Source organism: Pongo abelii, chromosome 3 (assembly GCF_028885655.2).
Source record: "Pongo abelii isolate AG06213 chromosome 3, NHGRI_mPonAbe1-v2.0_pri, whole genome shotgun sequence".
In the NCBI taxonomy this organism is placed as follows: domain Eukaryota; kingdom Metazoa; phylum Chordata; class Mammalia; order Primates; family Hominidae; genus Pongo; species Pongo abelii.
The window spans coordinates 143,847,650-143,874,334 of record NC_071988.2 but is presented as its reverse complement, the minus strand read 5'-3'; the positions used below and the strand labels follow the sequence as shown (position 1 = coordinate 143,874,334).

The following is a 26,685-nucleotide window of genomic DNA, read 5'->3' as shown; positions in this document are numbered from 1 at the left end:
AAACCAGCAGTACACATGCACACAATTCAAGGTTTTCTGACATCAAGTAAACATTTTTAAACATCACTCATCCCGTTTTAGTGTTTTAAGCATTTACATTAGAAGAACAAAAAGAAACTGTACCAGTTCACGGTGGAGAAAAAGTGAAGAAAAGAAGCAACTTTTACTGATTTAATTAGGCATACTTGGCCCTTGGGTGATATGTCTATTTATCTAGAAATTATATTCCTAACATTTATTACTTGGATTAAGACAGTACCATAGGCTGGGCATTCCTCTCCTTTATATCAACTTATCACTGAAAGCTTAACATTAAGTGACTTAATATTTAAACACTATTAAAACAGAGGCCATTATTTAATTTTGGAAAACAATATTTTAATTTAAAAACTATAAAATTGAGTACCAGATATATTTATTAACGTAGTATCCATTTTGCTTGCAGACTTGCTTACAGACTGACTTTCAAAAAATGAGGCACCTCCTGAACGCCTGATCCGTGACAAACTCACTTTTACAAACTCAAGGTTTATACTGAGTGAATCTTTTCGACCAGTGACTGAAGTGGGCTCCTCATCCACATTCCCTTTAAAACAAACAAACAAACACAACCCCCACCATCTGTATATACATATATACACACAGCTGTCTAGTTAGGTGAAAATTATCTAATACACTGTAATATGCCATGAATTAAAATCACTTGAGGTAAAAATTTAAGCAGAGTGATCTAATGAGCATTAGCATTCCTAACAACAATTTAAGAGGTTCAGACCCATAAACGTAATTGGTGATTTTTACAACCCTTCTCCAACAATAGAAACTAGAATTGATGTGGAATATATGTTTTCATCATTTATTTAAATACAAGTCAAGAGTTAGTTACTAATAAGAAGCTTTTATGCATTTGCAGTGTTTTATCTGCACTTCAAAGTGACAATGAAATTTAATTTCACTAAATGGCTGACTTAAATTATAGTCTCTTTTTAAATTAACAATTGTGACCCATGCACTTTAAAATTTTACTTTCTATACAATTTGTTGTATAAATGGACAGTGATTTGCTAAGACATTTAAATATTTCAATAACATAAGTAATCTCTGATATCCAGAGATTACTGTGCTGTGTATATCGCTTAGAAAATATTCTGAATTTTAAAATTCTTGTATAATTCACCTGAATTACTTATTGTATATGTCTACTTATTATGTATATATGAGATAGGTATTATCAAAGAGGAAAAATATAAAAAGCATCTGATCTTGGCTATGTCCCTTATGATTTATGAAAATAAAGCTTGAAAGCTTGAAAAGATGCTGTAAATCTGAAAAAGACATAAACATGCAAAGTATACCTAATCCTCCTGATCCAGGTGTAAGGCCAGAAACAGCAGTTTTTTGTTTCCCTGCTCCATATGGATGAAATACATAAAGGGAAAAGTCAGACATGCATGCAGTGAAGCTCAAGCCAGATGAACTACTGCTGGAACTGGTCAGGTCTGACTGACTACTACTATGTCGACTTCGGCCAAGAGGGCTGCCTAATCCCGATGAACCTACAGTGAGCACAGGAAATTGAAAATATAAGCTACAAGAAAAAAAGGCCAGTCAATAATATGGTCTTAAGAACCAGACATGGCTTCAGAATAAAATGGAAACACTCAAACATCAGATCAATAGATTTAACAGATCATTAGATTTAAATCCTTAAAACTGAAATAAAGACTTAGATGTATTTTCCAATTAATTTACACCAGGGTTGAATACTCTGTTCATCCTTAAAACAATTATTTTTATACATATGTTTGGCCTACTGCATGGTTTCCTATTTCTTTTCTCCTTCACTACTAGAAGCAGGCAGTGGAAGAGGCCCAAACTAGCTGGGGCTTAAGCAAAGTGGGGGAGAACATAGTGTAAAAAATCCATATCATATACTTGGAGTCCACATTTCAGTAGGTGCAGTGGAAACGGGGCAAGGTATGCAAAAGCAGAAAGTAAAAAAATCTCTGTTAGAGAGCCAAGTGTCCTTGTTGGTAACATTTACTAGGGATGGACAGGTAAATTCCAAAAACATAAAAAATATGAGACCATTTGAATAGATTATTAAATGATTTTGCTGGTGATTCCAAAATGTATGTCTGGACCAGACCTCCTTTGGATTTATATATTACAACTGCCTACTTGACCTACTATTAGAATGGGTCACAGGCATTTAAACTGAACTGCACTCTTGATCTTTTTCCTTGAATTTGCTTTTCTTCCAATGGTCCCCATCTCCAGTGGTCCCCATCTCCAGTAAATGAATACTTCCATGAAAACAGCTCAACCAGGCTGGGCACAGTGGCTCATACCTATAATCCCAGCACTCTGGGAGGCCGAAGCAGGCAGATCACAAGGTCAGGAGTTTGAGACCAGCCTAACCAATATGGTGAAACTCCATCTCTATTAAAAGTACAAAAACTAGCCGGGCATGGTGGCACGCACCTGTAATCCCAGCTACTCAGGAGGCTGAGGCAGAATTGCTTGAACCCAGGAGGCAGAGGCTGCAGTGAGCCGAGATGGCGTCACTACACTCCAGCCTGGACAACAGAGTGAGACTCAGTCTCAATAAATAAATAAATAAATAAATAAATAAAAAAGCTGTTGTTTTCTAAGGAATCATAAAATTTGGGCATAAAAAATTTCTCATTTCATATTCCTTTCACTACCTATTCCTAGCATGGTGCATATATACTGCTATATTAATTTAAGTGCTAATAATTTATGACATTATGACAGTTTGTCATTAAGAAAAAGATTAACATTCCAAAAGAGAAATGGGCATGGGCATATATTTACCACTCCCAAGAAATAGCTAATAAAGTAATAGAGTACAGATTAAAATAATAAAATCCAAATTTAATCCATCACATTGACAATGATTAAAATTAAATTTAAAGCACTGTTGGGAAGAATACAATGAACTGGTGTCCATACACACTGTGATGAGAGTGTAGAAATCTTATAGTCTTACCAGAAAGCAAATGTATCAAACACTTTCAAAATGTTCATACTTCCTAACCTAGAAATTCCACTTCTAAGAATTTCTCTTAAGAATATATCTTTGTTTAAAAATATTTACGTACAAAGATGTTGATTTCAGTATTATTTTGAAAGCAAAATAACCCACGGAACCTCAAGTATATGATCAAAATGATGGAATATCTTATAGCCATTGATTTTAGAGATGAATATTTAATAATTTAGGAAAATACCTATGATACTTTAAATTTTAAAAAGTTACATAGCAGAAGAGGCCATATTTCAATTTTTGCCTTGGAAAAATATGGTATCACTACAGAAATGTTATAGTGTTATCAGCGATAACACTGGTTATCTAGGATAAAGGGATATTCTCATTTTCATTTTACCTTTAGTACTTTTCATTTTCTATAATGAATAGTGAGTGTAACTTTTATAATCAGAAAATGTTTTTCAAAAACCAACACTACCACTACAATATTTTGTTGACAACACAACTCCAACAGCAATATTTTGGAGCTAAGTACTAGATAATGGGTGACCACATTAGCAAAAGCTTTATTTCTAAGGTATCAACCTTTCTGTTTTCCAATTTTGTTGTGAAAACTTTCAAAGATTCACACAGCAAAACAAATGATTTCCTATAACCATTTCCCCATTAATACAAGTAAATACTGTGTTAAGAGATATAATTTCAATTTTTCAAAGATGACTTTTGGGATGCTTTCTCACAAGCCAGTTTGTAATAATTTTTCCAACTGATGCTTGATGAGATTATTAGAATAAAGATTTGAATCTAAGATGACTCTCAAAAAATAGGACCCAAAACCTAAGCTGTATTTCCTTACAAATCAGAAAGGTATTTCTCCTCCACTGTCTTCATGCCTCTCTCAAAAATGGAATTTGGGATTTTATTTTTTTCACTCTTAATGCAAACCTTCTCAACCTTGCCATTATTGACATTTTCAACCAGATAATTCTTTGGGAGTGGAGGGGGTTGTCATATATACTATAGAATGTTTAGTAGCATCTCTGGCTTCGCTTCTAGCTGCCAGCTGTACATCCTCAGTTACGACTGTCAAAATTGTCTCCTAATATTGCCAACAAGATAGCTCCTGGTTAACAACCAATACTTTAACGACATTCCAGTCTTCTTACCAGTTTTCATTCAGTCTAGTCTCTTTTTTTCAGAGGTATTCAATAAAATCTTTACCATTTGCATGTGTGATCTCTATTTCATCTTTAGGGCAGAAATGGCACCCAGCTTTAACATAGTGAGGAATGCCTATCATCTCAGGAAATCAATTATATTTTAAAAACAAAACCTTTATGAAACACATATTTGAGTTATATAACCAAATTTGGCATTTAAAAATACATATGCTACTGCTACTTGATACAGTTTTCACTCAGTGTGATAAGAAATCCCTGTAAGGTAACACTATGTTTCTTATTTTCCATTTATAATACTGATTACTCCTTAATGTCAAATGTAGCTTAAGATAAAAGATATTCAAAAGTACTTGAACGTGTGGATTATTATATAGTAATTATGTCATAGCGCTTGTAGTATGTACATTCAAGCCATATTCAAAATGCTGTCTAATTGCCATTCAGCTAAAAATAGAAACCAAAGGGTAACTCAAGTTCAAGTAACACATGAAATATACTCAAAACATTGGTCTACTATAGATTTCTTTCTATAAATAATCCTCAAATATTCCCCTTTTCCAAATATATTTTAAAATATGTATTAATTACTATTAAAATATTTACTTAAAAATAGTATTTGGCCTTATACTAGAGGAATCAAAGAACATTATCTATACCTGGTATTCCAGTTTTGCTAGCAGAAGTCTTTGTTCCACTCTGAGTAGCATTACCTCCAGGGGATAAAGTCTCTGCAGGATATGTAGTCCCTAAAGTCTCCAGTTCTCCTCGGTTTGAAGAAAACACCAAATCCAGGGATGGCAGCTTTAACATGCATTCTACTCTTGATACTGGTAAACAGCTAAATTTGATCTGCGAGGGCTAAAAATAACAGAAAGCAAAAGGTTTCTAGGAACTGGATAAAAGAAAAGTTTTAAACAGAAATAATATTGAAATGTTCAAATAAACTTAAGAAACATTTTTTTTTAAACAGAAAGAAATGAAGTATATCACCTGAACTCATACATAAACCACAACATCTACAGGGAAGTTAAGAACTTTCACCTTGGATTTCAAAAGTTACATTTAATTTCCATTTCTGTCTACATATATTGATCATGTTTACTCATTTGATACTTAAGATTATGTGTTCATTGTCCTAGCTTTTTAAACAGAAGCATGATATAAAAATCAAAATATATAAACAAAATGCTATCATTTTTAAAAACCTAAATATTTGAGGAGCCATCTCAGAACAATAAGACAGTTGACCCTTGAACACCACAGGTTTGAACTGTGCTGGTCCAATTAACATATGGATTTTTTTCAGCCAAACGTGGATTGAAAATACAGTATTTGGGATGAAAAACCCGCATATACAGAGGGGTGTCTCTTTTCTTTTTTAGTAATTCCTCAGGGCTGACTGAGGGACTTGAGTATGTGTGGATTTTGGTATACATGGTAGGGGGCAGGAGTAGTCCTAGAGCCAGTCTCCTAAGTAAATGGAGGGACTGTATTTAGATATTTAGATAGTTCAGAACCTTAAAAATATTTATGCTCATATTAAACTTGTTCATAATAACAAAGGTTGGTTTTTGTTTTTTTAGAGACAGGGTCTCACTCTTGTCATCCAGGCTGGACTGCAGTGGTACAATTATGGCTCACTGCAGCCTTTGAACCTACCAGTCTCAAGCCATCTTCCCATCTCAGCCTCCCAAGTTGCTAGGACCACAGATGCATACCATCACGCCTCGCTAATTTTTTTTTTTTTTTTTTTTTTTTTTGGTAGAGATGGGGTCTCCATAAGTTGCCCAGGCTGGTCTCAAATTCCTGGGCTCAAGTGATCTACCCGCCTCAGCCTCCCAAAGTGCTGTGATTACAGGTGTGAGCCACTGCACCCAGCCCAAAGGTTTTATAACCCTCAAACTCTCATTCATTCTGTTTTCATCAGACCTTTAAAAAAGCTAGCTAAAAATTCTAGAATGTAAGACTGAAGGTCTTTTGGCCACATTACTGTTATAGAAGATAGTTGGAACAGATGACCATTAGTGTTTCCTTTACTCTTAAGATTGATTATTAGATTTTAATTGAGGATCAACTAAACCCTGAAGTTTTGATACAAGTAGTTTTAAATTCTCCTTGATAAACAGATTTAATTAAATATATACTATATTTGGTATAGTATATATGCTAATATATATTTTATTATATATAATATATACTAATATTATATATTTGGTATAGTATATATGCTAATATATACTCCCAAAGGCCTATTGGTAGGACTGCATTTTAGAATAAAATATTAAATAAAAACTAGGTAACGCTTAGCAAAAATTTTAACAAAGGTACTATTGTGACTTTATATCTCAATTATACTTTATATCTGCCCAGAAAGAACTATAATGGCAAGAAATTAAGGTGCCAAAATAAAGGCATAAAATGCTTAAAAAAGGGTTTTAACTTAAATATTTTTATTTTTGTCACAGAAGTATGAGCTTTAATTTTTGAAAACCCAAAGATCTATGAAACTTCTTGGTAGAAAAGTGAATATAGATGATCTCCAATTTAGGATGGGCGAAAGTGATACACATTCAGTAGAAACTGTACTTTGAGGGGACCCATACAACCATTCTGCATTTCACTTTCAGTACAACATTCAATAAATTACATGAGATATTCAAGATTTTATTATAAAAAAGGCTTTGTATTAGACGATTTTACCCAACTGAAGAGTAATGTGTTCTGAGCACATTTAAGGTAAGCTAGTTTAAGCTATGATGTTCAGTAAGTTAAGTGTATTAAATGCATTACTGACTTAATGCTATTCAATTTGTGATGGGTTAATCAGAACAGCATCATAACTTGAGCATCTGTATATACATAAAATTTTACACATACTTCACAGATATTCTGGCAACCTCCAAGCCATCATAAACATACTAAAGGTTCATGAACCTGAGGTTAAGAAAACTTTTAAACAGTAACAATGTTGAAATGTTCAAATAACTTAAGAAAAACATTTCTCTTTAAAACAAAAAGAAATGAAGTATGTCACCTGAACTCGTACATAAACCACAACATCTACAGGGAAGGAAGAGTAAGCAGATGTTGAAGATGACACTAGTGATGTTGTTGATTCTTCCATAGGATCTGGTATTTCAAAATGTCCCATATCTTCATCTTGTGAGCTGACAGCTGTTTAAAATATTTGGTTAAGTTTTATTATTAGATCAAAGGCAAACTATTTATTAAAAGATCCTTATTGTTTATACTAGTGAGATGAAAGGTATGAACACCCAGAAACATTTGCTTCTGTAGCCCTTCATTCTATACATTTTTCCCTGTTCACACCTCTTGCTTATTCCCCCAAACTCAAATTTTCCTGCTGCTATACCAAACACTGTACAAAGAAACTAGTGATTATATCCTTGCCCTCAAAGAGATTCCAGTGCAAGGGACACACTAAGGATTTAGAACCTAAATGTTAATTTTGTCATTAACTAGGTGGGGCCATGGGAAAGTTATGTAACCTCACCAGGACTTAGTTTCTTCATTTGTAAATGACAATTAGATGATCTCTCAAGTTCTTTTACAGTTTATAATTCTTTAACATTTATAATTGCATATATTATGTAATAATGTATAATAGCATTAAGAAAACCTTCTATATAATAAGATCCCAAAATATATGTTATGGGGAGGTACATAAGGATGCTTACCTGTATAATTCCTTTCAATTGGTGTAATTGGGATAGTTTCTAGAGCTTTTTCCAGAAAGTCTAATAGGCAGGGACTGATAACCATTTCTTCTGGCAATGACTGAAGTGCTACCCAGGCATATAACTTGGCTGTTTTTACTCCTCCACTTCCTTTTCCTTTGGCTAGAACATTTATAAATTCCATTTAATGGATTTTATAAAAAGTTCCAATTAAACAGAAATTTGAATTATATTAAAGTTTAATCAAGCGAAGTACCTCACATTTAAGGCCTTACAAGAAAATAATAAAAGTAGCAGGTTGATAGGAATGATATGTTAATGTTAGAATACAGAGGCGATTAATGACATATAATAAGTTGGTTATTCCTACTTGCTCTACCTCACAAGTTTTGGTCCAGTTTTTCAGCTTTATATTTTGCTTAGTCTCTCATTAGCATTAGTCCTTTTGTCCATTTAAGAAGATATAGAGAACTTTAACAATATTTAGTGGCAAGTGAAGAAAAATGTCACTGTTTTCAGGCTTTCCTATGCTTAGCTTGTACATATTTATAATGCTTCCCTATATGGGATGCCATTTCTCTTTCCTTTTACCTAACTAAATATATCTGCTTCAGGAGAATGAGTAAAACATCTAAGACTTAGCTAGCTTTGGCTAAGGTTTCCAACTTTTAACATTTATTAGTTGTTCAAATCTAGGAAAGACATCCAACTTCTATGAGCCTTAACTTTCCTCATTTATAAAAGGGGTTAATAGCTGCCATGCACTTAATGGACACAGATGTGCCTTGTTAGCTGAAAAGTGATACTAGGCATTCTCAGCATGATTACTATTTTAAAAGGTTTATATATCAAGTTTTGTCTCCCAAATGAAACTTTCTCAAATAATTCTTGTCTAGTCTGATATTCCTTTTTTCGGAAATCCTGCCATGTATGTACGGTATCATTCATATGCTATGGTAGCCAGATTCCAAGATGACATTCAATGATCCTTGCCTCCTGGTATTCATGCCCTTGTGTAGTTTACTTCCGTACTGACCTGTGTGATGAGTAAAACCTTGTGGCAGTGATGGTGTGTGACTTCTAAGGCTAAGCCATAAGAGATAATGCAGCTTCAGCCATGGTATCTTTTGGATCACTCCTTTTAAGGGAAGTCAACTGCCATATCATGAGAACACTCAAGAAGCCCAGGAGAGAAGCCCACATGAGAGGAACCGAAGTACCAATTAGCCAGTCACATGACTGAGACATGATGGAGGCAGATTTTTCAGCCCCAGTCAAGTATTGTCATCTGAATACTTGACTGGGGCTGAAAAATCTGCCATGACTGCAATCTTGTAAAAGACCATGAGTTAGATCCACTGAGCCAAACTGTGCCTACATTTCTGATCAACAGAACGTGTGGTTGAGGTTATAAGCCACTAAATTCTAGGTAATGTGTTCTACAACAGAGAAGTAATAAATGTGGTTAAACCCAATGTACTCTCAAGTTTGATATTTCCATCTGCTCATAAGCTCCCAAATTTGAGCTACATAAAACTACTCTTTTTATATATACAGACCTAAAAATTTAATTAAGTAAACTATTTGGTATATTGTTTATTTTATAACAGATATTCTAAAGTAATGTCAATTTTAAAAACAAGTGAAAATGGTTAGCCCACACTTCCATATATGAAGTCTGCATAGTCATTATTGACAAGTGTATGTCCTTTTTTCTTAAACATGTGCATTGGAAAGTCTCAAAAGAGCAAGTAGGTAATAACTAAAAATTTTTAAAATGACAAAAAATAAAGTATATACTCCTTAAATACCTGCAGGAATAGGTGGGGGCTGGGGAGGAAGTAAGGTGTTAGTCTTGCTCTGGACAGTGCAAGGTAAAGGAGGAGAAGGAGGAGATGTTGCACTATCTTTCATACCATACAGCTTGGACTCTTTGGAGAGTGTTCTTGGCAAGGAAGATCCCCTGGAGGCATTAGGTGATTCAGTCTTTAGCGTCTTGGAATTGTAATGCAACTGTATTGAAATAAATAAACTTTTAAAATTAAAATTATGAAGATGAGGAAAATCAAGAAATATCGAAAAATGTGGTAGAAAGAACACTGGAAGTCAGAAGACTGTTTTAACTTTTAAAAGTTAGCTTTGTGATCCTGGCAAGTTTCTTTGCTTTTATTCATTTTTTAAAATAAAAAGGTCATTTCACATAATCTTTAATGTCCTTTTGAATTGAATAGTCTATGATTCTATAATTCTAGAATCTAAAAAATTGTTGTTTAATGAAGTTGCACTAGGCAAGGTTTAGCAAGTTTGTTATGAATACCAATTTATTAAAAAACCGAACTTCTTTCCATCAAACTTTCATGGAAAATGCTATATAAATGAAGTGGGAACCTGCAGTTTTGATGTTCTTCTGTCCAGAATATGGCTATATTAGACAAAGAAGTCACTAAGTGTCATTTTAATATAATGAGAAAAAGATGAACATACATGATAGAAAATAAACATTGCTACCAATAGTCTAATCCCTTACCCTAGGCAATTAGGTTTTTACCTTTACATCAACTCCAGGAATGTAAAATACTGTTGTTTCTAAGTCACTAGGCTTTGTCTGTAGAGATGATGGCACTTTCTTGCCGGTCATTAAATGGGTGGTAGAAGCATAATTAGTTTGAAACTTCTTCTTTTTTGACGGTGAATCTTGATCTAAGCTCCTGGAACTTCGATCATAACTCCTGTGAACAGAAAAATGTTCTTATCTTTTTAAAAAGTGATGCATTTATCTCTTTTTTTTTGTTTAAAAGCAAACTTTTATTTTTACAGTAAATGGAATATAATCCTTCATTTAAGAAGTTGAAAAAAGTAAAGTTCATCAGTATCTCTAGCGAGACTGGTTAATGCCTTGCATGAGTGATGTAAATGTTGTATGTTCTGTAACTATACAGGACAGTTACCTTTACTCTTTCCTAAGGTCGTGACTTTCATTTGAATATATTAGGTTGAACCAAATGAAACTGCCCTTTATATAGTAAAAATACAGCTAAATATTAGCAATTTATTATGGGTTATGGTTCAATCAAAAATAAACTAATAGTCATCCTTTTTATCATCACTACTACATTTGTAAGACATTTTAACTGTTTATAGTACCTTTTTTACTTTCTCTTATTTTATAAAAGCCTCAATTAAATATTTTATTATGGAAATTTTTGAACATATAAAAAATAATCAGAATAGTATCATTAATGATCCTCCATGTTCCCACTACCCAGTTTCAATAATTGTTAGCATTCTTTTTATCTACATCTCCACCCATCCACTCAATTATAACTATTTTTTTCAGTTCATTTTTAGATTAGAAAAGAAAAACAAAATTTAAAGAAAAAAATATGTTAATCCTGTTTATATCATCATTTAGTTACTGACGTAAACAAATAGAAAAGCTGCAGTTATATCCTGAACACAATTTCAGTCTACTGAGGTCTGTGTAACTGTCTCCCAGTCTTTCTTATTTCTTTATAAACTCATCAAAACTCTCAATAACCAAGATACTTCTGAGCATTGTGTTGTTCTTTAAAACTGAAATACGTATAATACAGGGACAGACACTGAGAAATTCATGTGTGTTAAAAGAATTCCAAAGATATAACTATTTTAATTAAAAAAATTGCGAGACTCTAAATCAGACATCCATTTCTAGTTGCCAGAAAATATTATGCACTTGTTTATAAGAAATTGTATAAGAAATATACACTTGACCATTATAACTATAATTACATTTACACTTCAAATCTGCATTTTGGGATGGAGAAGTTTGTTATAATTCAGTGATATATGAATAGTATTTCTAATAGATAAAGTTTCATGTATCCTTTTTAAATCAATTTGTTACCTTCTCAAACTTATATCATCATGTTCTTGTAGAAGGGTGGTTGGGTGGAGTACACATTTTCCACTATCAATTTCAACCCGTATATCAAGTTCAAAGTCAATATTTCTCTCTGTAGCTGTGCCACTAAGACTTCTATTGACTGGTGTTGTTGGCCAGCGTTCTGTAAATAGCTGATGAACAGCAGCAAAGCCTGTTGCTTTTTTACGAGATGTATGTCTACAGAAAGAACAATTGATCATTACATTGTAGTAAAATGAGAGTTCTTTTTAACAAACTATTTTCCAACATGTTATGTGAGCAATAGTCTGTAAATAAATTTTACTATTTTATAAATTCACATGAGTGAGTTTAATGGAGCCACATTTTATTCAGCTACTATGTACTAAATAACTATTATATGCCAGGCTATGTGCTAGGTGATGAGGACACAGACATAATCACCACTTTTAAGGAGTCTGAATGTCAGTATATAAAATATACTGTGTATGTTGGAAAATATTTCATTTTCTCAAATTATAACATTTAAATGTTACTTTCCAGATTTTATTAAAGACAGAACAATAAGGAAAGAAAAATAATGCCATATGCTCTTTAACAAATGGTGCCGGAAAAACTGGATATCCACATCAAAAAAATGAAATTGAACCCTTATGTTATACCATACAAAAAAATCAACTCAAAATGGATTAAAGACAACACCTGAAACTGTTAAACTCTTAGAAGAAAACATAGGGAAAAGGCTTCATAACACTGGTCTTGGCAATGATTTCCTGACACCAAAACCACAGACAACAAAAGTAAAAATAGACAAGTGGGACATCAAACTAAAAAAGCTTCTGCAAAGCAATGGAAACAATAGGGTGAAAAGGCAACCCATGGAATGGGAAAAAATATTTGTAACCATATATCTGACAAGGGAGTAATTCCCAAAGTGTGTAACAAAATCCTAGCATTCAGAAAGCAGAAAAATCCGATTTTAATAATTGGCTAAGAACTTAAGTAGACATTTCTCCAAAGAATCAGCCAACAAGTATATGAAAAGGTGTTCAATATTACCAGTCATCAAGGAAATGCAAACCAAAACCACAATGAGATATGACTTCATACCTGGTAAGATGACTATTATTTAAACAAAAAGCAAGAACAAGTGTGTTGGCAAGGACATGGAGAAAACAGAATCCTTGCACATTTTGGGAGGAATGCAAAACAGAGCAGCTGCTAGAGAAAATAGTGTGGAGATTCCTCAAGAGATTACAGTAGAACTACAACATGATCCAGAGATCCCACTTCTGGGTATTTATCCAAAAGAATTGAAATTGGGATCTCAAAGAGATATTAGCACTCCCAAGTTCACTGCAGCATTTTTCACAATAGCCAAGATGTAGAAACAACCTAAAATGTCCATTGACAGACAAATGAATTAAAAAATGTGGTGCACACATACAATGGAATTTTATCAGCCTTAAAAAAAAGACGGAAATGCTGCACTATGTGACAGCATGTATGAACTTGAGGACATTATGCTATATGAAGTAAGCCAGATACAGAAGGACAAATACTGCATGATTCCACTTATATGAGGTATCTAAAATTGCCCAACTCATAGAAGTAGAGAATAGAATGGTGGTTGTCAGGGGTTGGGGGTTGGGGGGAGGTTGGCAGTTGCTAATCAATCATGTATAAAGTTTCAGTTATGCAAGATTAATAAGTTCTAGAGATTGTGCATACAGATAACACTATTGTATGGCACACTTAAAAAGGTGTTAAGAGGGTAGATCTCATGCTAAGTGATCTTACCAAAATAAAATATTTAAAGAACTTATCAAATTGTATATCTGGAAAATATGGTTACACTAATATAAATTATATCTCAATAAAACTGACAAAATAGTCTTTAAGAAGGCAACGTAAAACATAAAAAGTAAAGAGATATAGATCATCTGTCCGGGAAGGCAAATGTCCGATTACTGTTAAGACAAAACAAAAAAAAAAGGGAAGAATTTATCCACACCATTATAAAGTAATATTTCCTATAACTAAATTTATATTCTGTTTTAAGAAATACCAAAATACCTAGAAAAATTGTTAGAAAAGACACAAACCTGGACCACCATGAAATTAAATATAATGACAAGATTCTAAAAATGTCCAGGAAGAAAACAGATATAAAATATCAAAAAAATCTTAAGTCACATTGACAGAACTGAAAAAGATAACCAGCATATGCCGAATATGCATGCTGGAAGATAACAGAACAGTTTTTCTTACTTAGGAGAAGAAATAAATATTAGACTAGAATTCTGTTCCCAACCCAATAATAAACACAAAAACAGTAAAGCTACTTTAGACATGAAGAAAATGAAGTAGATCTGCAATAATAACTTTTCATAGAAAGTTATTTGAGAATGTACTCCAGAAAAATGAAGGAATAAAACCAAATATGCTGATGTATGGGATTCAGGAGTCAGTGGCTTCAGTCTAGGAAAGGGAGGAAAGAATCCCTAAAGCTCAAAATGCAGAAGATTGAAGATAGAGAGTTTCTTATAGATCAGCTTTTGGTTATACTCTTGTGCTAAGCCAATTTCTCATTATTTATTACCATTATTAGAAACTCTTACTATTATTGTCACAACCTCACTTGAGGGTGGTTTAAATAGACCAGTTCCAAAGATCCTTGCTGCTCCTCTTGAGGGCATATTCAGAGCAAAGTTTCACATATGTCATTTATTTCATTAACACCATTTAATGTTATTTCTTTCTTCTAAGAATTTGCTTAAGTCTTTCATCCATTGCTAACCACTTCCCTTTACTACTTTTCTTAACTAGCCTTCACTATTACATATCTCCTTGCTGCAATCTGTTAATTCAATGCCACAGGAATACAGCCCTCTCCTTTAATTTACTCATAACCACATCTTTATTTCCATTTTATTTTAAATAATTAAACTTAGGTGACATGAAAAAAAAATTGAAATTTAAAAAATAATGTTATATGGAGCTAAATCACATAAACCATGTGATAAATTTTATTAAAATAAATTTTATTTTAATGAGTCTTTTAGTCTCACTCAAGCGAGGCACATTAACAATGTTTTTTGTAAAAGTTGAGTTATATATAACATTTTGTGCTCATTTCTAGATTCTGAAATACTACATTAGGATCTTAAAATGAGGTTACTCACGAGGGTTTCCTGTAAATATAAAACCTTTCCCTCTCATGGTCTTCATCTTTTTCATCCTTCTCGGAATCTTCACTGGTAGAAGACAAACTGTCATCCCGTCGGCCCTCTTCAGTTTGGAAAGGAATGCCTGGTGAAAAGCCTCCTGGAGTTTTGGGAGAACTGAACACAGAACATGATCCTTCACTATTTGATGAATAATGGGATGGACCTTCAATGGTTACTGACAAAAGGTCCAGTTCTGTCTCCTCTGGAAACTGATTGTAAAAAGAAAAAACATGAATCAGATTCATATTTCAATTAAAAAAAGAAAAAATATATAAATTTAAACATTTAAAAATTATCTCAGAGTTGAATTTCTTCACTCTGAACTGAAAGAAAGGTCAGATTCATGAACATATGAAATAGTACACCAAGGAAGGAAGCAAAAGGGCCAACCACAGAAAGTTACACTACTGACATACTAAAAATCAGAATGAAATTTTACTTAATATAAACATATATTTCTGTATCAATAACACTGTAATTCTTTAAAGCAGAAGTTAAACATGTGGAAGCAAAAGAAACGTGATTAACTATAAATCAGAATGGCAAGAGCAATTAGTGATGGAAGAGCATGCAGTGTCAGTACAAAGTTTATTGTTTTCTCATGCTAGTAGATGCTTTTTGTGGATCTTTTAAATGCTAGTAGATGCTTTTTGTGGATCTTTTAAAAGCTAGTAGATGCTTTTTGTGGATGCTTTTTGTGGATCTTTTAAAAATGAGCCCCACATGAGTTAAAGAAAAATGTGCAAATAGCCGAGTAATAAAACATGTATCAATCAAACTGAAGAATGCTGTATTTTAAGGTAAATACAGTTGGCTCTCTGTAAACACCTACAGATTCAATCAAGTGCAGATGGAAAATATTGGGGGAAAAATAATAGTATAATAGTATAATAGTAAAAACAGTATGATAGTATAATAGTATAATAAAAAATAATATACATAAAAGATTTAACAACTGTTTACAATAGCATTTAAAGTGTACTACTAGACATTATAAGTAATCTAGAGATGATTTAATGTATATGGGAGGATATACGTAGGTTATGTGCAAATACTGCACCATTTTATAAAAAGGACTCGAGTATTTGTGGATATTGGTATGCATGGGGGTCCTGGAACCAATCCCCCACAGATATTGAGAGATGACTATAGTTTGTATAAACACCATGTCACTAACTCAGGATTTCACCAGGAGGCCACTGCATTTAAATAGGTCAAACAAAACAAAACAAAACAAAAACAAAACAACCTCCTATGACCTAATTTTGATGCCCAGCTTCACAGAGTCACAGTTACTTGAGCAATAATAAGCCTTTATAAAGTTTAATGTGCAAGGTAATTTATGTGCAATTTGTTATTAAAACTACTGGATGCTGCTATTCCATACAGTTAAATCCTACATTGAAAATTTCAAATCCAGGTGTTCTTCATTTTATATAGTGTACATGTTATTGAGTTAACAAGTAAATCAGATTGTTAGAACAGCCAATTTTTAAAACTCTGGTAAGAGACAGTAAATAAATATTTGTTTCATATTTATTTTATATTTAACCATGCTTTAATTATTTTCTAATTTATGATTAGAAAAATCTAATATTTAATCTCATAGCTATTATATAATTCATGATTTTTTATATACCATTTTTTTACAAGCAGTACATGGCTAATTTAAAATGAGACTTGAATTGAATCCTTCAAATATTAATCCCTTTGAGAATCACCTAGTTAGCAGAATCCATTCCATTCGTGTAAATTCTTTCTTTCCAAGTTTTCTTCATAAAAAAAGAACAAGCTCACTATATTACAATTAAATAGTTCTTAAAAAATCCAGTTTGACTAAATTCAGTATGAGATATATGTTGAGACTTAAGCTTGAAGAGAGTGACAAAAGGGAAACAAAACATATTTGGATAAGTGCTAAGTTTTAAATGTACCTTAACAAAAAAGATCTAGATATTCATTCTTCCACATTGTTTTGAACAAGAGAATAATTTAAAAAATGGATAGTTTCATAAATGTTCTTTTACACCAGTGACTCAAAAGAATGTCCAATTATTGTTTGTTCTGAATTAAATTTAATTCTAGTTTGAACTAATTAACTGACCTTTGTTTATGAAAAAATTCATTTTGTAGTTGAATATAAGGAAAAACTGCTTCACTTAGGGATTAGGAAATAACAAATTGTAGTTTTTTTTATGATTTGGTTGAATTGATTTGATTAGCTGATTTAGTCTTTGATAGTATTAAACTACACAGAAGTAAAAACTAAGACAAATGCATGCAAGAGGTTATGAGATTCAAACAGTCTTAAACCATTATGTAAAATATTTCTGAGGTCTAAGTTAAGTTTGAAATGAGAGGAAGATATTTTGAAAGTAGATTTTCAGTGTGGTTGATTAGTTTTAAAGCAAAATTTATATTGTTCTTAGTAAGTACCTGAAAATACCCTTCCCCAGGACAGCTGGATTGTGGTGTACTTCCCCATACTGTATTTTTCAACTTAATTAAAATAATGAGAAAAGTAAAAAAAAGAAAAACTCATGAAAAATAACAATGACTTAAAAGTAAATGTACAAAAAACAAAATAAACATTTTAATATAATGTTTAATATGCTATGAAATTAGAATACAACTTTGAAGCTGATCTTCTTCCTTCTAATTTCTGCTATCTATAAATAAAATACATAAATGAGTATCAATATTCCACATTTACATTTGTGTAAGATGTAGTTTAATATGGATTCTCACTTGAAAGAAAAATTATTCAACAAAAACCTTTCTACTTAAGAGAAAGCAGTTATGGAGCCTTTATTGTGCATGTAAAATGTAAAATACTAACACCTGCTTCATGGCTCTCAGAAAATGTTATGAGGGCAGTGCCCACTACTTGGTAATATGCAGACAGTTCAGTCATCACAATCAATACTTTGATTGTAGTCAGAAATTAGTATTTTGAAATAGTATAATACCATAATTTTGTAATTTGTAAAAACTACTTAGCAATGTATATCTCTAACAAATTATATATCTCTTACTGTATCCTGGATATTAAAAGTTACTCTAGGTCCAGGAGATGCTGCATCCACACGGATTTCTGGGAGCTCTTCAGTTTCTCCTACTCGAGAACTGCAAGTAAATATAAAGTTATAAAACACTAATATTCTCATTAAAAAAATTCCTGGACTTTATAAAAGTCTGATAAATGGCAATAACATTTTATTTGTAAGTATTTACCTAATCAAAGGATTGAACTTTCTCTTAACCTTTAGCATCCCATAAAAAAGAGTCAACGTTTTGGTTAACTCAAGATTTTTCTAAAACTAGATCATATAAAAAGAATTTATACTTCTTACGTTATAGTGCTGATTTACTATTAAAACTGTATTCACTTCAATAAAATGTAAAATTTCCATTTTTTCATATGCTAAATGTCTGTGTGACTATACCTTTTCTAAACTGACAAATTTAGAGCAGTAGCTACTAGTATGCACCTTTTAATTTCTTTGGATAATCTATAAGTTTACGCATAAAACTTGTCTATCCTTCTAAACCACAGTTTTATGTAAATAAAAAAGACACTTGTCTAAATAGCATACTTCATTACTAAAAAGCACTCACCGCATTGTGGTTATAAATGTGATGAGAGATTCCTTAAATAAACTTCTGAGTTTGATAGTATCCACTATTATTGCTATTTTACTAATAAAATTAATTTTTGTTATCTTAATTTTATAATTAGAACATGAAAAAGTAGTTGACCTTGGTAAAAGAGTCAACAGTTTTATTACTTGTTTCAATGGCTGAAATATATATTACCTTGCCCTTTCCATTCGCTTAAGAGGTGGTCTTCCAGAAGCAGAAATGCTTTTTGATCGGCTATAACTTGGTTTGTAACTCAAACCCCACTTATCCTTTAGGGAAGCAGCCTGACGAAATGGGAGAGAAAAAAGGTGATTATTTATTGTTGTAATATTTGACTTCAAATAAAAGAAAATATTCTACTATTAAATAAGTTGTTTTCCCCAGGGGACTTTAATGTTACTTAACAATATGAGTCAAAATAGAGGAGGAATCAGCTATTCTTTGGTTCTAACACTAACTAGGAGGCGCAATGAAAACATGAGCCACCAGCTGACCTGAGAAAAAAGAAGAAAAGAGAAAGTCTGGGGGCAGGGATGAGGGTACAGAAACATGGTGAGAAGAAAGGAAATGATTTTAAAAGTAAGAATGGAGAAAGAAACTGAGAATTAAAGGTTTTAGGAGAAAGCTAGGTTCGGGGCAGTGGACAAAAGATCACTTTTCTCCAAGGGCATCCCTTTTGTAGGACTCTTCATTACAACAAAGGAAAGTAAGAGTGTTAATGACTTAACACTCTCCCTGTCTCTAAGTCCCTCTTCTAGAAACTCGTAATGGTGCTAGATAGTTAAAAGATTCTAATACAGTGGAGGTTTGGAGTCTAAGATGGATAATGGGAATTGAGGGGAATATGTGGAATGAGATGTGTTAAGAATGCAGATGTTTTAACAACTTCCCTAATTCTCTCTATCTAGTTTTATTTTTAACAGTCAATTACCAAATATGACTTGTAACAGGACACAAGCAATATTTTAATTATATTGTATGACTGTTGTGTAGACAGCAAAAATTTAAAATATAAAATTATATGTTACAGATCTCACTACCCATTATTACTATCAGAGACTAGTGACAAATAAATTGGAGAGCAGTATTCAAACTATATTCTCAGGGAGTTTAGAAGTGATCAAGGAAGGGCAGGTCAAGCCAATAGCTCCTGGAACCCTGCAACAAACTTTCCCCTTTCCTTTGACACCTGCAGCTCTGAATTAATACGTTTTTCATGTGTTGGGGTACCACCTAAAAATCTCATCCTGGTTAAAAAAAAAAAAAAAGAGGGTTCTCTGTTGGTTAAAAAAATTTTAAAACCAATTAATTTTTTTTTTCTTTTTAAGTGGTTTTTAGACTTTGTTTTCAGTTTCATATGTAAGGAGTTTGGAAGTCACCATTCCATCCTAACAAGAAGTAAAAAGCTGAACAAACTTAAGAATCAACAGCTGTTCTTGGAGCTGTAAGAAAGGCGACGAGGAAGGACAGCTTCTGCCCCTCACATTGGAGAAAGAGACCAGTAAATACAGTGAGTTACAGCTTACCAGTACAGAGATGCACAAGTAAAAACTGCTGCAGGAACCAACACTGGGGTAGGAACACCTGAACTGTAATTGAAGAATTGCTGGAAGGTTCAGTGCAGACAAGTCTGAGAGTTAAAAACTCCAGGGGGACCCAGTCACCAGTGCCCCCGCAATACTGTGAGATCGCCTTTTAGTAGTTCTACCAGGTTCCCACAGTAAATGTCAGGGGAAAAAAATCCCCTCAGGAGAAAAGTCCCCTAGGCTTCCAACAGGGGGAAGGGAAAAGGAACCATTTTGAAAAAACACTAAGAGTACTTTCTTTTTCTGAATAAGAAAAAATGCCCTTAGGAGAAATTAGCTAACCAGAGCCTAACCAGTGGGAATATTATCAAAGTATAACTGACCTGGGGAAGGGAAATACAATACCAATGCAGTCAGTTCTATCCATACTGGTCCATCTAAGTTGGAAGGAAAAAACTGACAAACATGAAGTTCACAGTCCAGAGGCACAGGCTCATTAAAAGACGATAAAATGCTTCTCTTACCCTGACACCTTAACATTACCTCACTAAAGCTTCTTTACAGCAGCTCTTTTTACTTGGTAAATCATGTCTGGCTATCAATAAAAAATTACAAGGAATATCAAATAGCAAAAAACACAATCTAAAGAGACAGAACAAGCATCAGAACCTCATAGAAGGGATGTTGGAATTATCAGACTAGAAATTTAAACCAACTGTGATTACTATGCTAAGGGCTCTAACAGATAAAGTGGACAGCATGCAAGGCCAGCTAGACACTGTAAGTTGAAAGATGACAATTCTAAGAACCAGAAAGAAATGCTAGCAATCAAAAACACTGTGACAGAAATGAATTACTTTGATGAACTTATTAGTAGACTGGACATGGCTGAGGAAAGAATATTTGAACTTGAGGATATATCAATAAGAATTGCAAAAAGTGAAAAGCAGAACAGAGACTAAAAAGAAAACAAAACAGTATATCCAAGGACTGTGGGACAACTACAAAATGTGTAAGTATGTGTAATGGAATACCAGAAATAAAAGAGAAAGAGAAAGGAACAGAAGAAATATCTGAACCAATAATGACTGAGAGTTTTCTCAAATTATTGTCAGATGCCAAACCACAGATAAAGGAAGCTCAAAGAACACCAAGCAGGATAAATGCCAAAAAAAAAAAAAAAAAAAAAAAATTACATGTAGTTATAGCATTACCAAACTACAAAAAAAAAAAAAAAAAAGATAATGAAAAAAGTCTGACTTTTTCCTCAGAAACTATGCCAGGTAGAAGGCAGTGGAGTGAAATATTTAAAGTGTTGAGAGGAAAAAAAGAACCCCAACAACCTAGAATCATATACCTTGCAAAATTATTCTTCAAAAGTGAAGACTTTCTCAGACACAAAAATTGAGGGAATTTGTTGCCAGCAGACCTGCCTTGCAAGCAATGTTAAAAGAAGTTTTATAGAGAGAAGGAAAATGATATAGATCTCTATTTAAAAAAGGAAGAGCATTAGAGAAGAAATGAAGGTAAAACCTTTATCTTATTCATAATCGACCTAACAGATAAGTTTGTTCAAAATAATACCAATAATGTATTTGACTATATATCACATCTGTGTGTGTGTGTATATATACACACACACATATATACACGTGCACACATTTAATACCAATAATGTATTTGACTATATATATCGCATGTATATGTGCACATGTATGTATGTGTGTGCATGTGTATATATGTGTGTGTATCTATGTGTACATGCATTTATGTATATGCTTATATATGCTTAAATATAAGAGAAATGAATGACAGTAATGATACAAGAGACAGGAGGGAGGGATTATGATTATTTTGTTTTAAGGTACTCACACTGCCCATAAAGTGCTATAGTGTTACTGAAAGTAGACTTGGATTAATTATACGTGTACAGATGGTCCTTGACTCATAATGGTTTGACTTATGATTTTTTGACTTTATGATGGTACAAAAGAGGTAACATTCAGTACAGTCCTCAACTTATGATGGGGTTAAAGCTGGATAAACCTGTCATAAGTTGAAGATATCATAAGTCATTTTGACTTTTCAACTTATGATGGGTTTATTGGGATGTAACCCAATCATAAGCCGAGAAGCATCTGTAGACTGCAGTCTCTAGGGCAACCACTAAAAAAAAAAAAAAAAAAAGAAAAAGTAAAAAAAGAAGTGTAACTGATATGCTAAGAAAAAACAGAAAATGGGATTATATAAATGGCTCAATTAAAACCACAAAAGGCAGAAAAATGAGAAGACAAAGACAGGAACAAAGAGAAAAGGCAAAAAGTAGAAAATAGTAATAAATACAGTAGATATTAATTCAAAGCTATCATTAATCACTTTAAATGTCAGTGGTGTAAAATGATCTTAAAAGACAGACTGTCAGAGTGGATTAAAAAAATAAGATCTCACAATGTGTTGCTACAAGAAACCCACTTATGTATACATATTTAAGCATATATATTTAAAGACACATAGATTAAAAGTATACGGATCAAGAAAAATATACCATGCTATCAGTAATTAAAAGAAAGCAGGGATAGCTATATTAATTTCAGACAGAGCAGATTTCAAAGCAAAGAAAATTATCAGGTATAAAGAAAAAGAAGAGCATTATGAAATGATAAAGGGGTCTAGTCTTCAAGAACAAATAACAATCCCTAATGTGTACATGCCTAACAACAGAGTGGGCTGAGCATGGTGGCTCACACCTGTAATTCTAGCACTTTGAGAGTCGAAAGCAGGAGGACTGCCTGAGGCCAGGAGTTTGAGACTAGCCTGGGCAACGTAGCAAGACCCTGTCTCCACAAAAAATGTTTTAAAATCCTGCCAGGCATGGTGTCATGTGCTGTGGTCCCAGCTACTTGGGAGGCTGAAGCAGGAGGATTGCTTGAGCCCAGGAATTTGAGGATGTAGTGAGCTATGATTGCACCACTGCACTCCAGCCTGTGCAACAGAGTGAAACCCTATTTCTTAAAAACAAAACAACTGAGTGTCAAACTATGTGAGGCCCAAACTAAGAGAAATGCAAGGAGAAACAGATGAATCCACTATTACAGTTTTAGACTTCAATAACCCTTTTATCAGAAATGGACATACCTAGCACACAAAAAAATCAATAAGGACATAGTTGAACTCAGCAACATCATCAGTCAATTGGATATAATCAACACCTACAGACAACTTCATCTAACAACATCAGAATACACATTCTTCTCAAGCTCACATGGAACTTTCACCGAGACAGACCACATTCTGGACCAAAAAGCATACCTTAACACATTTTTAAAAATTATAAATCATGGCCAGGCACGGTGGCTCACACCTGTAATCCCAGAATTTTGGGAGGCCAAGGCAGGTGGATCACGAGGTAAGGCATTCAAGACCAGCTTGGCCAAGATGGTGAAACCCCGTCTCTACTAAAAACACAAAAATTAGCCAGGCGTGGTGGTGGGTGCCTGTAATCCCCAGCTACTTGGGAGGCTGAGGGAGAGAACTACTTGAACCCGGGAGGTGGTGGTTGCAGTACACCGAGATCACACCACTGCACTCCAGTCTGGGCAACAGAGCGAGACTCTGTCTCAAAAAAAAAAAAAAAAACTTATAAATCATAAAATGTCTGCTCTTAGACCACAGTGGAATTTAACCAGAAATCAACAACAGAAAGATACCTGAACATGAGTTGAAGAAAAAAATCTAAAGAGAAATTTTAAAATATAAAAGAAAATCAAAACACACTTATCAAAATTAGTGCGACACAGCAAAAGCAGTGCGTAGAGGACAATTTATAGAACTGAATGCATACATCAGAAAAGATCTAAAATCAATTATCTAAGCTTCTATCTTAGAAAACTAGAAAAAAAGGGCAAATTAAATCCAAATTAAGCAGAAGAAAAGTAATAATAAAAATTAGAGCAGAAATAAAACAAACAGGAAATCAATAGAGAAAAATCAACAAAACCAAAGCTGGTTCTTTGAAAAGATCAATAAAATTGATAAGCCTCTAGCCAGGACAACTAAGAAAAAAAGAAAGACACAAATTACTAACATCAGCAATAAAGGAGGGTATACAACAACAGACCCTATGGCTATTTAAAGAATACAGGAATACAGTGAACAAATCTATGCCCACAGATTTGATCACCTAGGTGAAATAGACCGATTCCTTGAAACATACAATTTTCTAAAATGGAGAGACGAAAGAGACAATCCAAATAGGCCTGCATTTATTAAAGGACTGGATTAATAACTTTACAAAACAAAAAGCACCAGGCCCAGGTGGGTACACTTGTGAATCGATAACTCTTAACAAGTTACCTTTAATTTAAAAAATGAAGCAACAAAAGGGCAAAATGGTTTTTAAAAAAAGTTTTCTACTACTAGACTCAAACTCTAATGGGACCAACTAAACCTGCAAAAAATAAAGATTATAAAGTGCATTACAATGCACAGTAGCTGACAGGTAAATTCTGACCTGGGAGAATGGGATAGGTGAAGAACAGACATCTTAAAATTTTTCACATTTTTTGCAGAGTTCACATTAGAGACTAAAAAGAAGAGTGATTTCATGAAAGACAGACAAAACACAGTGTCTAAGGGCATAGACTATCGAGTCCTACAACCTAGGTTTGACTATTGTCTTCCCCAGGATTACTGGCTGTATAACTTTGGTCAAATTACTTGACCTGTGTCTCAGTTTCTTCATCTTTAAAATAGGAAAATAACACAAGCTACCTCCTAAGGTTGTTGTTAGGATTTAATGCGTTATTACATGTAACGTGCTTTAGATGGTACCTGGTACGCAGTAGATATGATAGGAAAAAATCAGGTGGTTTTGTCACCAGCATTGAAAGAAAAAAGAGAACTCACCCGCATACTGGACCTCCGTAATTTTTTACGAACATCTCTTCTAATGTCATTCACAGCCACAGATTCTAACTGTTGGTAACGTTGAATTTCCTGATTTATGGTTCCTTCACTTGCACCTAATTTTCTGGATGCAAAACAAATATGGCAATTATTGTAAAGAAATAACAAAGTAAGATTGATTTTTTACTTGCTCCTTCTTAATTCTTGTCAGAATACCAAAGATGATTATATACAGACAAGCCAAAACGCTCAATAAGTTTAACACTCATATTTGGCAAACTGTTAAGAAAACAAAAAACACCTCTCTCTAATGTTTGAGGAAATGTGTCTTATCCATTGCTGCATCAAGAGTCTCTTTGGCAATCTCATGAAAACCACAGACCCGCTCTGCAAAAAAATGTCTGAATGTAAAATTCTACATATAATATAAGCCTTGGGTACGATTTTGGAGGAAAGGTATATTTTGCTTGAAGTCATTTTTTCCCCTGAGACCAAAACTCAAATTGTAATGTAAGTCAACAGGAAAATGTGAATCACTGCATGAAAACTTACAGACAAGTTTCAGACAATACCTTTTGCTATACAAAATGCATACAGTTGTGTAAGGTCCTTGATTGTTTAAAAGAAAAAAAAAAAAGCACCAGTACAAGTATATGCAGATTAGAAAAGATGAGGCATGACCATTACCTTTTGGGAAAATAAAATTGCAAAGTTTAGCAACAAGAATATTTACTGTAATAGAAGAAGTATTACTTAGTAATATCCAGCAGGCAACAGATAAAGATTAATGGATTTATTTATATATGCCTGTGAAGATACATATAAGAGTAAATACACATGTAAAGATACATTATGTGATATAAACCGTCAGTCATAAAGTGCTCAGAAATAAGTTGTGAAAAACACTAGGACACTAGGATTTCATGCTTTTTTTTTTTTGGAGATGGAGTCTCGCTGTGTCACCCAGGCTGGAGTGCAATGGCACAATCTTGGCTCACTGCAACCTCCTCCTCCCGGGCTCAAGTGATTCTCCTGCCTCAGCCTCCCGAGTACCTGGGATTACAGGCATGTACCACCACGCCCAGCTAATTTTTGTATTTTTAGTAGAGACAGGGTTTCACCATGTCACCCAGGCTGGTCTTGAACTCCTGACCTCAGGTGACCCACCTGCCTCGGCCTCCCAAAGTGCTGGGATTACAGGCATCAGCCACCACGCCCAGTCTCGTGCCTAACTTTATCACTAATGAGTGTATGATCTTGACCAAATTATTAAACAACTCTGGACCCTGGTGATATCACAGATAAACTAAAGAGTTTGTATTAGACCAGATACAGTTTCTTCCACTTTTAACATCTTATGATCCTAAAATTAGGGAACATTATATTAAATTAAAAATCATTATACATACTTCAGATCATCTATTACTTTGGCCTGTTCATTCAGTTCTCTGATATCCACTATACGCTTCATAATTTTTCTTCCTCTAAGTTCTCCTGGCTGGCTAGCAGATGCTGCCTGTCTTCGATAATCTATGGCTTCCTGAAAAGTCAAAAGTGTATCTGTCAATACCACCCTCAAGTCACACAGCAAATCTATACTATCACAA

The 26,685-nt window shown here is 33.5% G+C and overlaps 1 protein-coding gene across 32 annotated transcripts in view; it reads right to left on the bottom strand.

The window, feature by feature from the left end:
• BLTP1 (bridge-like lipid transfer protein family member 1) overlaps window positions 1-26,685 on the bottom strand; it is a 212,512-nt gene that overhangs the window by 18,163 nt on the left and 167,664 nt on the right. For 24 of the 32 annotated variants that reach the window (XM_063723629.1, XM_063723632.1, XM_054554440.2 and 21 more), the window contains 14 exons: window positions 26,488-26,618; window positions 25,079-25,202; window positions 18,822-18,931; window positions 18,041-18,131; window positions 17,442-17,504; window positions 14,961-15,214; window positions 11,779-11,994; window positions 10,441-10,621; window positions 9,704-9,905; window positions 7,893-8,054; window positions 7,229-7,368; window positions 4,851-5,052; window positions 1,356-1,556; window positions 407-586 (listed from right to left, as the gene is read on the bottom strand). In XM_063723629.1, coding sequence (XP_063579699.1) covers window positions 407-586; window positions 1,356-1,556; window positions 4,851-5,052; window positions 7,229-7,368; window positions 7,893-8,054; window positions 9,704-9,905; window positions 10,441-10,621; window positions 11,779-11,994; window positions 14,961-15,214; window positions 17,442-17,504; window positions 18,041-18,131; window positions 18,822-18,931; window positions 25,079-25,202; window positions 26,488-26,618 — 2,257 coding nt within the window. The remainder of the gene's footprint in view (window positions 1-406; window positions 587-1,355; window positions 1,557-4,850; window positions 5,053-7,228; window positions 7,369-7,892; window positions 8,055-9,703; window positions 9,906-10,440; window positions 10,622-11,778; window positions 11,995-14,960; window positions 15,215-17,441; window positions 17,505-18,040; window positions 18,132-18,821; window positions 18,932-25,078; window positions 25,203-26,487; window positions 26,619-26,685) is intronic. The other 8 variants (XM_063723643.1, XM_063723644.1, XM_063723648.1 and 5 more) reach the window with 5 other exon arrangements.